At 55.1% G+C, this 12,782-nt stretch overlaps 2 protein-coding genes across 2 annotated transcripts; both read left to right on the top strand.

Moving 5' to 3' along the window:
- Positions 1-1,328: 1,328 nt before the first annotated feature.
- HOXA7 (homeobox A7) lies at positions 1,329-3,247 on the top strand. The gene is made up of 2 exons (XM_050785463.1): positions 1,329-1,849; positions 2,781-3,247. Exons 1-2 carry the CDS (start codon positions 1,471-1,473, stop codon positions 3,092-3,094), a joined length of 693 nt encoding a protein of 230 aa, XP_050641420.1. The 5' UTR covers positions 1,329-1,470; the 3' UTR covers positions 3,095-3,247.
- A 6,837-nt stretch (positions 3,248-10,084) lies between these two features.
- On the top strand, positions 10,085-12,408 carry HOXA6 (homeobox A6). Its single transcript, XM_050785462.1, has 2 exons — positions 10,085-10,797; positions 12,149-12,408. The coding sequence occupies exons 1-2, from the start codon at positions 10,356-10,358 to the stop codon at positions 12,406-12,408; spliced, it is 702 nt and encodes a 233-aa protein (XP_050641419.1). The 5' UTR covers positions 10,085-10,355.
- Positions 12,409-12,782: the final 374 nt, after the last annotated feature.

Below are 12,782 nucleotides of genomic sequence, written 5' to 3'. Positions count from 1 at the left end.
GTCGGGTTTATGGTGTGTAATCGAGCTGAGCAGTAAAAGGTGGCTGGGTTTCCAGAGCAGCCGGGCAGTTTATGAGGCGTTTAGGGGAAGGGTTCTCCCCACTATCCTCCTCTGAGCGGTGGGCGGCAGGGGCTTCAGCTGGTCCAACGTGGTGCAGGGGTCGGAGGCCTGGGAAGGCAGGAATTGGGGACCTGGATGGGAGGGAGTGAGACCACCGTGCGCTCAGCTCCGTGTGAGCTGGTACTTGGATAGGTGAAGTCTCCACAGCTGGGTGGCATTTAGGGAGTGGTCCCCCTATTTGTTTTTGGTGTCTTCAAAAGAAATGGAAGTCCACAGGGGGTTGCAGTCCCTAGACGCCAGAGCCCACTCTCCAAATCGGCTCTAAAGCATGTATTGTTCCCAGGCACCCCGGCCTAGGAGGTGGAGGCCTAAGAGTGGCTGAGGTGAAGGCTACCAGAAACCTTCCACTGTTGGGAGTGCCTGGAAGGGTGCAGGCCTGAGATTTCTCCAAGCTGGGGGAAACAGCCCTGGCTACCCATGCGCCAGAGGGGAACCAGAAGTTGTGACAAGGACAAAAGAATCTTTAGCCATTTATCGGACTGCTGGAGCCAGCCAGGTGCCCAGGAGCGAAGGCACAGAGCCTGCAGCACTACAGCGTCCGGGAGGAGGGAGAGGAACCCCACGTTAATAAATCTGTTGGCAAATGAGTCTCATTAATAGATAAATATTTCACTGTTTCCTTTAGGGCGGATAAACAGTGTGCCTCCGATTAAGGAAAGGAAGCTGAGAGACGTTGACTTTATTCGAACCACATGGTTCCAGTTTGCGGTGGCATTCTTGCTGCAGCTGCAAGCGACGCTGCGCTTTCCCCGTCTGGATCCGAGTCTAAGTCCGGCGTGTCGCCCATTGGACCTGGATGAGAGAAGACTTGGGCAGAGTCGATCTGCTCATAGCTGAGTCCTGCCCACAAGGCCACCGAGGGGCAGTCTGTTGCGGGGAACAGAGATCCTTCCAGGGGCTGGGCAAGCGGACAGGAGAGGGATGGGGAGGATCCCAAGCTGGGTCCAGGGCTCACTAGCAGGAATGGGGGGGTTGCGCGAGGCGGGGCCGCCCGGCGTCTGCAGACCCCAGTGCCGAGGTTGGCGGCCAGCTGGGCGCTCCCGCGGAGCCTCCGGGTCTTTTTCCGCCCGACGCGCCAGGCCCACCGGGCGCGGGCGGATTCGTTGGCCGCATATTTGAGCCTCTTCCCCTTCCATTCTAGGCGGCCGCGGGCCCAGCGGAGCGAGACCACCTGTGAGGGCTGCTGAGATTGGCGGAGGCGGTCATGTGGGCGGTCACGTGCTGCGTCGAGCTCCGTCCAAAAGAAAATGGGGTTTGGTGTAAATCTGGGGGTGTAATGTTATCATATATCACGCTACCTCGTAAAACCGACACTGAAAGCTGCCGGACAACAAATCACAGGTCAAAATTATGAGTTCTTCGTATTATGTGAACGCGCTTTTTAGCAAATATACGGCGGGGGCTTCTCTGTTCCAAAATGCCGAGCCGACTTCTTGCTCCTTTGCGCCCAACTCACAGAGAAGCGGCTACGGGGCGGGCGCCGGCGCCTTCGCCTCGACCGTTCCGGGCTTATACAATGTCAACAGCCCCCTTTATCAGAGCCCCTTTGCATCCGGCTACGGTCTGGGCGCCGACGCCTACAGCAACCTGCCCTGCGCCTCCTACGACCAAAACATCCCCGGGCTCTGCAGTGACCTCGCCAAAGGCGCCTGCGACAAGGCGGACGAGGGCGTGCTGCACGGCCCAGCCGAAGCCAATTTCCGCATCTACCCCTGGATGCGGTCTTCAGGTAGGCGCAGTCGCTAGGCTGGCCGGGCTGGTGGAGCGGGACCGGGAGCGGGGAGCGCGGCGCTGGTGAGCGCGGAGCCGGGGGCCGGAAGAACGGAGCCAGGCTGTTGCGAGCCGGCAGCCCCGTGACTCCCTGCGCAGCCTTTCTGGTTTTAATTAGAGCGGAGGCGCCATTGCGTGGAGCCCATAGCATTGTATGTAAATGAGGCTCATAAAACTTTTTATGGCCCAATTAATGGGTTCGATCCTCGTAAATTTATTTAACTCCATTTGCCTTGGAATTTTAACATTAAGTTTGTTCGCTATTCTCTCTTTCTCCCTCTTCTGTCACCCTCCCTCCCTTTCTTCTCTTCCTCCTCCTTTTCCTTGCTGTCTGGCTTTTCTTCTTCAAAAGCTGGGAGAGCCAAGCCCTCCAAGGCCTCTCACCCGACCCTGTGCCAGGGGCCATTTCAAGATGGGGGCGAGGGAATGAGGCCAGAGGGTCGGGGTACCCTAGGAAGGTCCTGGGGATTGAGGTCTCAGGCTGCTGGGAAGGGTCGCCCACTTGCCTAGCAAGGTGGGGGAATGGCCGGGCTCATCTTTGAATGGCAAAAGTGCAGCTTTTCCCACTTGCCCACACTCTATATTTACAGTTTTCCTTTGTCAGGGGAAGCAGGACATTGTGGAAGCTTAGCCGGCTGGAAAAGGCGGTTGTAAAGTTGGGATTCTGTGCCTTTGCTGATTACAGAGCTGCCTGCGAGTCTGGCACTGCAGTTGGGGTCTTTCCCTAACACCCCCCCTCCTCCCCTAGCTCAGTTTGGGGCCTGGGGCAGAGGGGGATGCTCGCCTGGGACTAGGCCAGGAGGAAGGTGTGGGCTCTGGGACAGCAGCCTAACGAGTGCCCTGTCTACTTGTCTGTCCGTGTGTTCCTGTGTCTGCTTGTCTGTTCTCAGGACCTGACAGGAAGCGGGGCCGCCAGACCTACACGCGCTACCAGACACTGGAGCTGGAGAAGGAGTTCCACTTCAACCGCTACCTGACGCGGCGCCGCCGCATTGAAATCGCCCACGCGCTCTGCCTCACCGAGCGCCAGATCAAGATCTGGTTCCAGAATCGCCGCATGAAGTGGAAGAAAGAGCATAAGGACGAAGGTCCGGCTGCCGCAGCAGCTCCCGAGGGTGCCGTGCCCTCTGCCGCCGCCACCGCTGCCGCGGACAAGGCTGACGAGGAGGACGATGATGAAGAAGAGGAAGACGAGGAGGAATGAGGGGCCGAGCCGGGGCCCTCGCTGCACCGGACAGTCGGAAAAGCGTCTTTAAGAGACTCACTGGTTTTATTTACAAAAATGGGGAAAATAAAAGAAAATGTAAAAAAAAAAAAAAAAAAAAAAAAAAAAAAAAAAAAAAACGAACAAACAAAACAGTCCCCAACCTGCACTCTACCCGGCCCCCATCACCTACTCCAGCTCCCAACTTTTGTGGACTGAGCGGCCGCAGCGACTGGGTCGCCTTGGATTCCCTCTGCCTCCGAGGACCCCAAAAGACACCCCCAACCCCAGGTCAGCCGGCCCTGCGCTGGCGCGGCCAAAATACTACCTAGCACAGGCCTCTGCTCGAGGCACCCCCAAACTACCTATGTATCCAGCCCAGAGGGCCTCCATTCCCAGGAAGCCCCTATGTATCCCAGCACTGGCAGACACCCAGCACCACCCTCCCAGATCCGCAAGAACGTGAATCTCACTACTACCTACTCCCCTAAAACTACCTATTTTGTGCTGGCTGGCTTGCCTGCTACCTAGTGCCGACTGCTCCCAGACAAGGCCCCTGCTGCTTACAGCCCGCAAGTTTTGGGGTCCCTGAGGCTGCCCTGAGAATGTGCTGAGGTCCAGGATCAGGGTATTGGCATCTATTTAAATTGAAAAATAATATATTTATTCCAAAAAGCATTCTAAGTGCTGCACCCTAGAATCAATCCCTCCTTCTCTGGCTTGGCACCCAAAGTTCAGGCCCATCAACCCCCACTTCTGGAGGGGAATGTTCCTGAGCTGGCTGCAGATCTCTGGGTTAGCTTCTGCTTAGTAGGACTGTGGAGATGCTCCCAGCTTCGCTGTCCTTTCCTCTGGCTCCTGTATCTTACTGTTCAGCTGTGTTAAATATGTACACCCTGACGTTTCCTATAATAGCAGATACTGTATATTTGAACAAGATTTTTTTGTTTGATCGTTTCTATAGTCTTGGAGTTCATTTGTAAGGCAGTGTCTTGACTTGGAAAGGATGTGTTAATGGGGTGACTTTGTAGCATGGTATGTTGTCTTGAGCTAACTGTAGTGGGTGGGGAGGTCCAATGCCCTCCGCAATGCCCTTCATCTCCTGTGTTGTCCTGTATCCCCCTCAGCTCCATCCTGGGGTTCAGGGAAGGCACACTTCCCAGCCCAGCTGTGTTTTATGTAACTGAAAAATAAAGATGCTTGGTGACAAAGAAAAACGTGGACTACCTTATCCAGAGGAGACTGGGAAAGGGGAAGTGAGCATGGCTGAAGGGAAAGGGGCAGTGGGGAAGCAAAAGTGGGGTGGCTGTCCTTGTGATGGTCCAAGTGTTGGATGCTCATGTATTGGTGTCATGTATTTTTTAATGTATTTTTATGTGTGTATTTGTATGAGTATGTGCTTATTTTTCTGTTTATGTATTTCTGTGTGTGTGTTTTTACCTAATTTCACAATTGTGTATATTTTGGTGTCCATAATTGGGTGCATGTGTTTCTGTGTGTCCATAATTGCATGTCATTCTGTGCCCACAATAGAGTGTATGCCCTTCCCTGTGTGCATAATTGTACATGTGCCTTTATCCGTGTAGAGACGTTTGTCTGGTTTTTGTGTGTGCACTAACATCTTCTAGATCCCTTGAAAACGGAATCTCTGGCAGATACGTTATATTCTATGAAGCTCCCTAAAAATCTCCATAAATTCCATGAGGAAATTTCAAATCCACCCTTTCCTCTAAGGCTGCGCAGTGGGCTTGGAAAGGGGCATTATCCAGAGGCTGATTACGGATTTCGCATGCGCCCTGAACCCAGCCCCAGGCTAGGAAATGGGATTTAAGGCCCCCACCCCGCCTGCAGGCGAGGCAAGGGCGCCCCAGGGTCCCGCACTGCTGTAGGTGGCGCGGGGAGGGGCTAGGACCGCAGACCCTCGCTGGGCTGCGCAGCCTGGGCAGGGGCTGGGGCATCTGGGTGCAGGGAAGGGGCGAGGGGCGAAGGGCGAGGGATTGTGCGGGCAGCTCAGAGCATCCTGAGTTCCGCCTGCAAGACCTTGTCTCCAGTCTTCTGCCTGGGTTGGGTCCGCTTCTTATGGCTCTTTTAGTAAAACCGGGCCCAAAAGGGTCTGTAAAACCTGAGGCCCCAAGTCTGGGCGGCCTCGGTGGTAAGATGGCGCCGGTGTAAGAGCTGCCTCCTCTCAGTGATGGGGAAAGGGTCATAAATCCGTTGTTGTTTATGAAAATTTACAACTTTGCAATACAACTTTATGAGTTGTTCGGCCCTTCCATTGGCCGCTGTCGGTCATGTGGATGAGAACCGTGAACATGAACTTTTTTATAATTTCCCTTGCGAGAATAGAGCCGCATTCTTTTGCTCCGCTCCGTCCTGCCTGCTTCGGAGCTCTGCCTTCGAGCCTGGCTCGGCTGCGCTTTGTCCGGAGATGGCGAGTGAAGGGAAGCCCCGGCCAGGCCAGGCCTGGCGGCTCCCGCTGGAGATGAGGCGCGCCCCGTTCCCGGCGCCGCGGCGGCAGCTTTGCAACTCGCAACCTGGCTAATTTCCTGCGTCCTCTGGCACCAGGAAGGAGGACAATTCGTCTTTCGGGCTGCCCAAGCGACAGCTGTCACAGGCGCAGGAGCTTCTGAGAGTCGCCGTCTGAAGGTGAGACATGTGGGGAGGAGATAGGAGTAAAGGTGGTGAGGTGACAGCTGGCGGCAGCAGCGGTGGGAGAGGGCACCCAGGGAGGCTTTAAGAGGGGCACACTCCCCCTTACCATACTCACCCATTCACACTCGCCCCCATCACACACTACAGCACACACACGTCACACACACAGGCACACACACGCGCGCACACACGCACACACACCACTCCCTTTCTCTCACCTCCCTGGCTCGCCTTGGCAGTAAGTGCCCGCCTTCCCTCGGCCCTCCGTGGCACAGCGCCCAGGCACAGGGCAGCATCCCTTGGGTCGTCTCTCTCCCCTTCCCCAGCGACCCCGTGAAGCCCAAAAGGAAGTGGCCCGGCACACTGTGTTCCCCGCTATTCCCTTGGGTTTGGATTTTTATGTTTTCATTCATGGCCCTATTTGGTTTTGTTGGATTCCCCAACAACAGGAAACCGTTCTTGACCTGGGAAGGTGGGAAGCGGTGAGGGCAAAGTGCATTAATCCACAGTCATTTTATTAGCATCAGCACAGCACCTTCTACTCCGTGGGAATTGGTTTCAGAGAGAAAGGTAAAAGGGAGAAACAGAGAAAAACTTACTAATTCAGCCAGAGTTCTCCGCTCGTTGACGGCTTCCTTTCGCCCGGTTTTTCGATGAGAGAGGTGTCTGAAGCGCTGGGAGAGGGAATAGGTGTGTGGGTGGAATTCTGTGTTGGAGGAGAGGATGGAGTTAATTGGGTGTTACTTGGTGGGAAGTTTCGGTGCAGAGGACGTAATGGTGTTAGCGCGGGTGGCAGGCCCGCAGTTAAGGTTGAAGGAAGGACGCAAACCGAGTCTGGGCGATAGGGGGACCCCCCAATCCACCTTGGCGCAACTGACTGGCGACCGCACTCCCCACCTCCCGCGAGCGGGGAGAGGACTGTGGAGCTGCCCGGGAGGAAGCGCGGAGCGTGCTGCTGGCGGTGGCTTTGCGTAGCGCGGTGGCTCGAACTGTAGCTCAGCCCAAGTGCGTATCAGACCAGATTTGCCCCAGGAACTCCCCGGACAGCGACAAGAAAAGAGTCCGAGGTTCTTTTTGTTTATTTTTTGTTTGGGTTGTTGTTTCCCCATCTTGAAACAATATCTTGGTATGGATTCGATAAATAGGAAGGGGCTGTGGATGTCTGGGACGTTCGCCCGTGCTCTGGGTGCGCTCGGGGCGGATAAAGCGGCGTATTTGCATCCTAGGGTCGCTGCCTTCCTGCCTGCGGCTGCCGCTGGCGGATTATTTATTGCGACCGTGCTGGCGCTCGCTGCTGCCACGCCGTGGCCGTCGCCGGGACCGGCGCCAGCCGCAGCCCGCCTCTTGCAGCCTGGCGCGACTGCTGTACGGGCCCCTCAGAGATTCCAGAGATTTCCCAGCAAGCAGGGTACAGGGGGACGAAAGGGGACCTGGGGGGCTATCACCCAGAGCCTATTTGGCAGGGAAATCTCCCCGCCTCGGCTACCCCTGACCGCAGCTGGACGCCGGTATAGACTCGGGTCCTCCCCCCACCCCCACTCCAGCACCATGGAGACTGGTTGCACAGGCCGCCTGGCACGTCATGGCTGCTTCTGCCCAAACTGCACGTCCCAAGGCGTCCTGGGGGCGCACGCTGGTTCAGGGAACACTCTGACTTTGCGATTCTGATATCGGAGAGACTATCTGTAGTCCTGAGGCTTGTAGGCCTGGCGGATCTGAGGAGGATGGGATATGGCAAAGAAGGACGACTTTGGCTCCAGGCGAGGGCCTGTGAAGGGCAGAGGCCGCACCTGTGTGCTTTGGGCTCTGGCCTGGGCTAGCGAGCTGGCTGGACTGAGGTGGCCTTCAAGGTACCACACCTACATACTCCCAGACCACCCTCCAGGCTGGCGAAGGTGGAGCTGTTCAATGGGCAGCCCAGGGCAAGGGCAGACGGTGGGGCCCAGCTCGCCATCCTGCCCGCCTTGGAGAGAAACTGTAAGGTAAGTCGCTTTCTGCGTGGCTTTGGCAGGGAAGAGAGAGAGCCCTGGGGTGGCCATTCTCACCATCGCAGGAGAGGCTCTCTGGAGGGTCTGGGCTGCCTATTCTTGCCGGAATGATCCTCTCTCTGAGAGAGAGAGAGAGAGAGAGAGAGAGAGAGAGAGAGAGATGTGTGTGTGTGTGTGTGTGTGTGTATATATATATATATCTGGTTGGAGAAATGAATTGGTCAGCTGCCAACTTGATATGCACTAGCCTTGGCTAACATGTAAAGATTCCAATGTAATATATATTTTTCCATCTTAGGGCCTATAGAAGCTAGAAATATAATGTTTTCTGGCTCTTAGCTGAGAAATCAAATTCTCTTGTCAGCTGGAACAATAATTAGATCGAGAATCCTAGTCAAGGCATGACAAATAATAATAACAACAGTAAATTGACACCAACCCCACCACTGTGTGGGACATGGAGGAATGAAAAGGAAATTATAAATGTAAACATTGATTGACATCTCCAAATGGTTATTTTCATCTTAAACAATAACTTGCTTAAAATCACTGTAGTCTGATAATTTCAAGAAAAAAAACACAAACATGATTTTCTTCAAACAGCTATTTTTAAAAGTCCCTTTTAATTTTTTGACACCAGTTTTCATTTTCACCTATTGAATTCTTTCCCTGAAGTAATGTGTGGGAAATGCCCAATTCTATCCTCTCATTCAAGGCCCTGCTTTATATGCAAAGTAAACCCTTTCTAGGACAGATTGACTGGGGAACAGGCATCCAGCTTCCAGGGGTAGCCCCCATTGCCGGGCTAGTAGCCGCCTTCCAGGAGTGCCTCTTGGGCTCTTTGGAGGTCGACCTTAGGCCAGTCCTTTCCCAATTTTTTCCCTTTGGGGGAAGAGAGCTCAGGAAAAAAATTGGAAAAGCAAGGAAGAGACTAAGTCATTACTAGATTCCTACTGGAACACTGCCAATTGCCACCTCCCCACTAAGTCCGGAACCGGTGAGCCTGCATTGGCCAGGGTTTTACAGATCTGTAAACAGTCTCCAGAAATCCATCCAAATCACGTAGTCTTTCTTCAACCTCCACAGAATTGAGGATTTTAAAGCTAATTCAAGGGGTTTTACAAGCCCAACAAACACAGTTGTAAAAATGCCATTGGGCTGCTATCACATTTTACAAAACGAGATTGATCCATGTGTTGTAAAAGTCAACTATCTCGAAGGCACACCTCTCAGGCAAGAGTGAACAGCCCAGGACAGGCTTCTAATGTCCTGTCTGGGGACCGCCAGGCCTGGAACAGCAGTGAAAACAATTCAGGATTTCTGGAGCCGGTGAGACAACTATTCCCGGTTCCGGAGAGACTGAGGGGCGGCAGCCCTCCGTGCGATCCCAGGAAGGGCAGTAAAGAGGGCGGCCCCAGGACAGTGCCGGTTGTCGGGCGCCCCGGAAACCGAGCCCATCAATTATCCCGCGGCCTTGGGCCCCGCAGAGCTGCCCTCTGTGCCCAGCTTGGCCAGGGCCCCTGCGTCTTCTGTGCCTCTGGAATGTGGACAGAAAGATTCCACATCTGGACTTTTATCTGCCTCAGCTCTGAGCGGTTCTCGCAGCAGATGCCGAGTCCCCAGGCGCTGGGCAGGGGAGCAGGTCCCTCGGCTGGCTTAGGAGCCCAGTCTCACGGCCGCTGCTCTGTCGGTCCTTTCTTGTTAAAACCAGTGGTTTCTGGCCTCTTAATTCCCTGGGTTCAAAGGTGGGATGGGGACGCCCAGCTGGAAGGGGTGCTTTAAGACCAGGCAGGCGCGGGCCATTGAGCCCCTTGGGACTCAAACAGGATGTGTATGTGGGAGGAGGGAATGGGTGGGAAGAACCTACGTTTGGCTGAGTCCTGGTCAGCTCGAGGTGATCCTTCAGCTCTGGGCTGCAAGGCCCAGGCCCCTGGTGCGAGTGGAGAAGGAGAGAATAAGGGAGTTCACCGATTGCTAAGGCGCACGAGTGAAGAGCATAGAGTGAAGGCCTGGTTTCTCATGGCCCTTGCTCCAGCTCAAGAACTCGCACCCACTAATAGGGGAGCGCTAGGGGAGGGGCAACTCGGAGCCATGCCTGGAGTGCAGGCCGGCAGGGAGCAAAGCCACCTTTGTCACCGTCCCTCCTGGCGCAGGACCTTCAGGTTTCCTGTTTGGAGGAGGAGGGGTGGGGAACCCGCAAAATTCAATAAAGCAAAAAGGGGAGGAGGAAGGAGGGGGCCTGGCGGGGCCTTTGCGGCGGCCCGAGCGTTAGTGTCCCTACTCTGGCCTGATCGGCTCGCCCCTGAACGGGCACTGCCCGCCGCTGGCGTTCGGGAAGAGAGCCGGGCCGGCTGGCTGTGCGCGCCCATTAATCTGCCGGGCGGGCGGCGGGCGGGCGAGCTGGGGGCTGTTTGTAACTTTGCTGCCTCGGTCGCCGCGGTCCCTGGGGAGCGGGCTCCGGCGCTCGCTCCCATTGGCCGCCGCGGCGTCAGCTGGTGCGATTTGCTGCTGTCGCTTTTGGCGTTCGGCCATCCAGAAACAAACCAGTTCGATGACTACTAATAGTTATAGCCAGATGTACTAATACACAACAAATCACAGTCCTGCAGAGGGGCGCGCAAATGAGTTCCTATTTTGTGAATCCCACTTTCCCCGGGAGCCTGCCCAGCGGCCAGGACTCCTTCTTGGGCCAGCTGCCCCTCTACCAGGCCGGCTATGACGCACTGAGGCCCTTCCCGGCCTCGTACGGGGCGTCGAGTCTCCCGGACAAGACGTACACCTCACCTTGTTTCTACCAACAGTCCAACTCTGTCCTGGCCTGCAACCGGGCGTCCTACGAGTACGGGGCCTCTTGTTTCTATTCTGATAAGGACCTCAGTGGCGCCTCGCCCTCGGGCAGTGGCAAGCAGAGGGGCCCCGGGGACTACCTGCACTTTTCTCCCGAGCAGCAGTACAAACCCGACAGCAGCAGCGGGCAGGGCAAAGCACTCCATGAGGAAGGCGCCGACCGGAAGTACTCGAGTCCCGTTTACCCTTGGATGCAGCGGATGAACTCCTGCGCGGGTAAGGCATATCCCAAGACAGTGGAGGGAGAGGGGAAAGGAGGCAGGAAAAGAAAGAAAGAAGGAGGAAACCGAGTAGAAAGAGGAATAGAGAGAAAGGAGGAAAGAACTAGCAAAGTTTCTTTGACTTTTTAAAAGAGAAGAAAAAATCAGTTCCCAATGGGGCAATCAGGCCATGGCAGAGGAAGGGCAGGGCCCCAGTGTCCATGTAAGGTGACACTTTAGGGGAGGATGGGGGCACTGAGACGTATATGAGACCTGTGACAGGGACAGCCTGAAGAGAGAGAGAGGCTGGTGGGGACCCAAGCACCCTGGGTACCCTGCTCAGCTTCCCAAGCCAGTGGGCCTTTTGCACTGGTCACTGATAAATACCCTTTGCTTCCCAACCCCCTCTCCTTTCTGCCCTTCAGAAACCCGTACAGAGAGAGGTGGCCATTTGGCCTCTTCTAGTGTCTCCCCAAAGCCTTGGAGGGCCACAGCCCCAGACTCAGGATTTTTTTTTTTCTCTCTCTTCCCTCACCTCCTCTCCCTTCCACTCAACTGCTCACTCTTAGCCAACTTCTGCCTTCTTCTGAGCCCATGCCTGAGTTCATACACCTGTCTTGGAGGGATCCCCACCACCCTTGGGGATCTTTGGCACAGATCAGACAGCCCAACACAATCCTACATTGCTAGAAATCCTAGACTAACTATAGCTCCATCTCTTAGCCTCTGGTTTCCAAAGACACCACAGGGAATCCCAAAGACTCCTAGGAATTCCCTAGGACAGAGCCTAATGCGGATTGTTAAAATTATAATGTTTTGCGTTAAAATCCACTTTATCCTTGGGTGAGTTCTGCATTTCTCAGAAGGGTCATATAATATGGGAGAATGTGTAAAGATTCAAGAGGGCTGACCATTTTGAACTCTTCAAAAAATGTGTTGAGTTCTGACATGGCTGGTCACAGTGGCATCCTCAGAGAGACCACTATGAATTCAGAGTGTGTACACTACTTACATGGTTCCACACCTCCCCCCCGCCCCACACACACACCCTGCATCCCCACAAAAACACGACCTGGCCGTCCCAAATTAAGAATGCCCATTCTGTTATTTTGATTATAATGATTTTCCTATGAGGCAGATTTTTCAAAAACAATAATGTCCACCCCAAGTCGTTATAGGTGGAAAACATCTCGCTTGGTATGAAATAATCTCCCATTCAGTATGCTTTGGGCCCCAGACATAGTGGGAGAGGCTGGAGTGGAGGCGGGGTGGTTTTCAGTTCGTATGCCCTTTGTGGGAGGCACTGGGCTGACTGGGTCAACCATCCAGGTCCTGGCTTACCGGCGCCCGGCTGTTTCTGCTCGCAGGTGCTGTGTACGGGAGCCATGGGCGCCGAGGCCGCCAGACCTACACGCGCTACCAGACACTGGAGCTGGAGAAGGAGTTCCACTTCAACCGCTACCTGACACGGCGCCGCCGCATCGAGATCGCCAACGCGCTCTGCCTCACTGAGCGCCAGATCAAGATCTGGTTCCAGAACCGCCGCATGAAGTGGAAAAAGGAAAACAAGCTCATCAATTCCACGCAGCCCAGCGGGGAGGACTCAGAGGCAAAGGCGGACGAGTAGACGCCTGGGCAGGGACCAGGCCAGCGCTGCAACCTCCTTCGGCTTTGCCCCCTTGCCCTCGCCTGCTCCCCAACTTTTCTCCCCGCCTGCTCCCATCGGGGGCTTCCGCAACTTCAGGGGAGCCCGGAGCTTTGCAAGCGTCTGTGCATTTATTTCTTAAAAAACAAAACAAAACAAAACCTCACACAGCCAATACCAGCGGTGGAGCGGGGCGCATTGCACACACCCAGTCCCGCTCCACAAGGCTGCCCAAACCGGCTCCCGAGTTCTGGGGTGCGCCCTGAAAGCGTCCGGGGCTGCTGTGCTAGTGCCTCTGAGCTCCCCGACCTTGGAACGCCGAGCTGCTAGGGAGGAAAGAGCCCTGGGCCGAGCCC

This window comes from Macaca thibetana, chromosome 3 (genome assembly GCF_024542745.1).
Source record: "Macaca thibetana thibetana isolate TM-01 chromosome 3, ASM2454274v1, whole genome shotgun sequence".
In the NCBI taxonomy this organism is placed as follows: Eukaryota; Metazoa; Chordata; class Mammalia; order Primates; family Cercopithecidae; genus Macaca; species Macaca thibetana.
Note: the sequence above shows the minus strand (reverse complement) of the source record. Positions and strands in the feature narration are given on the sequence as shown.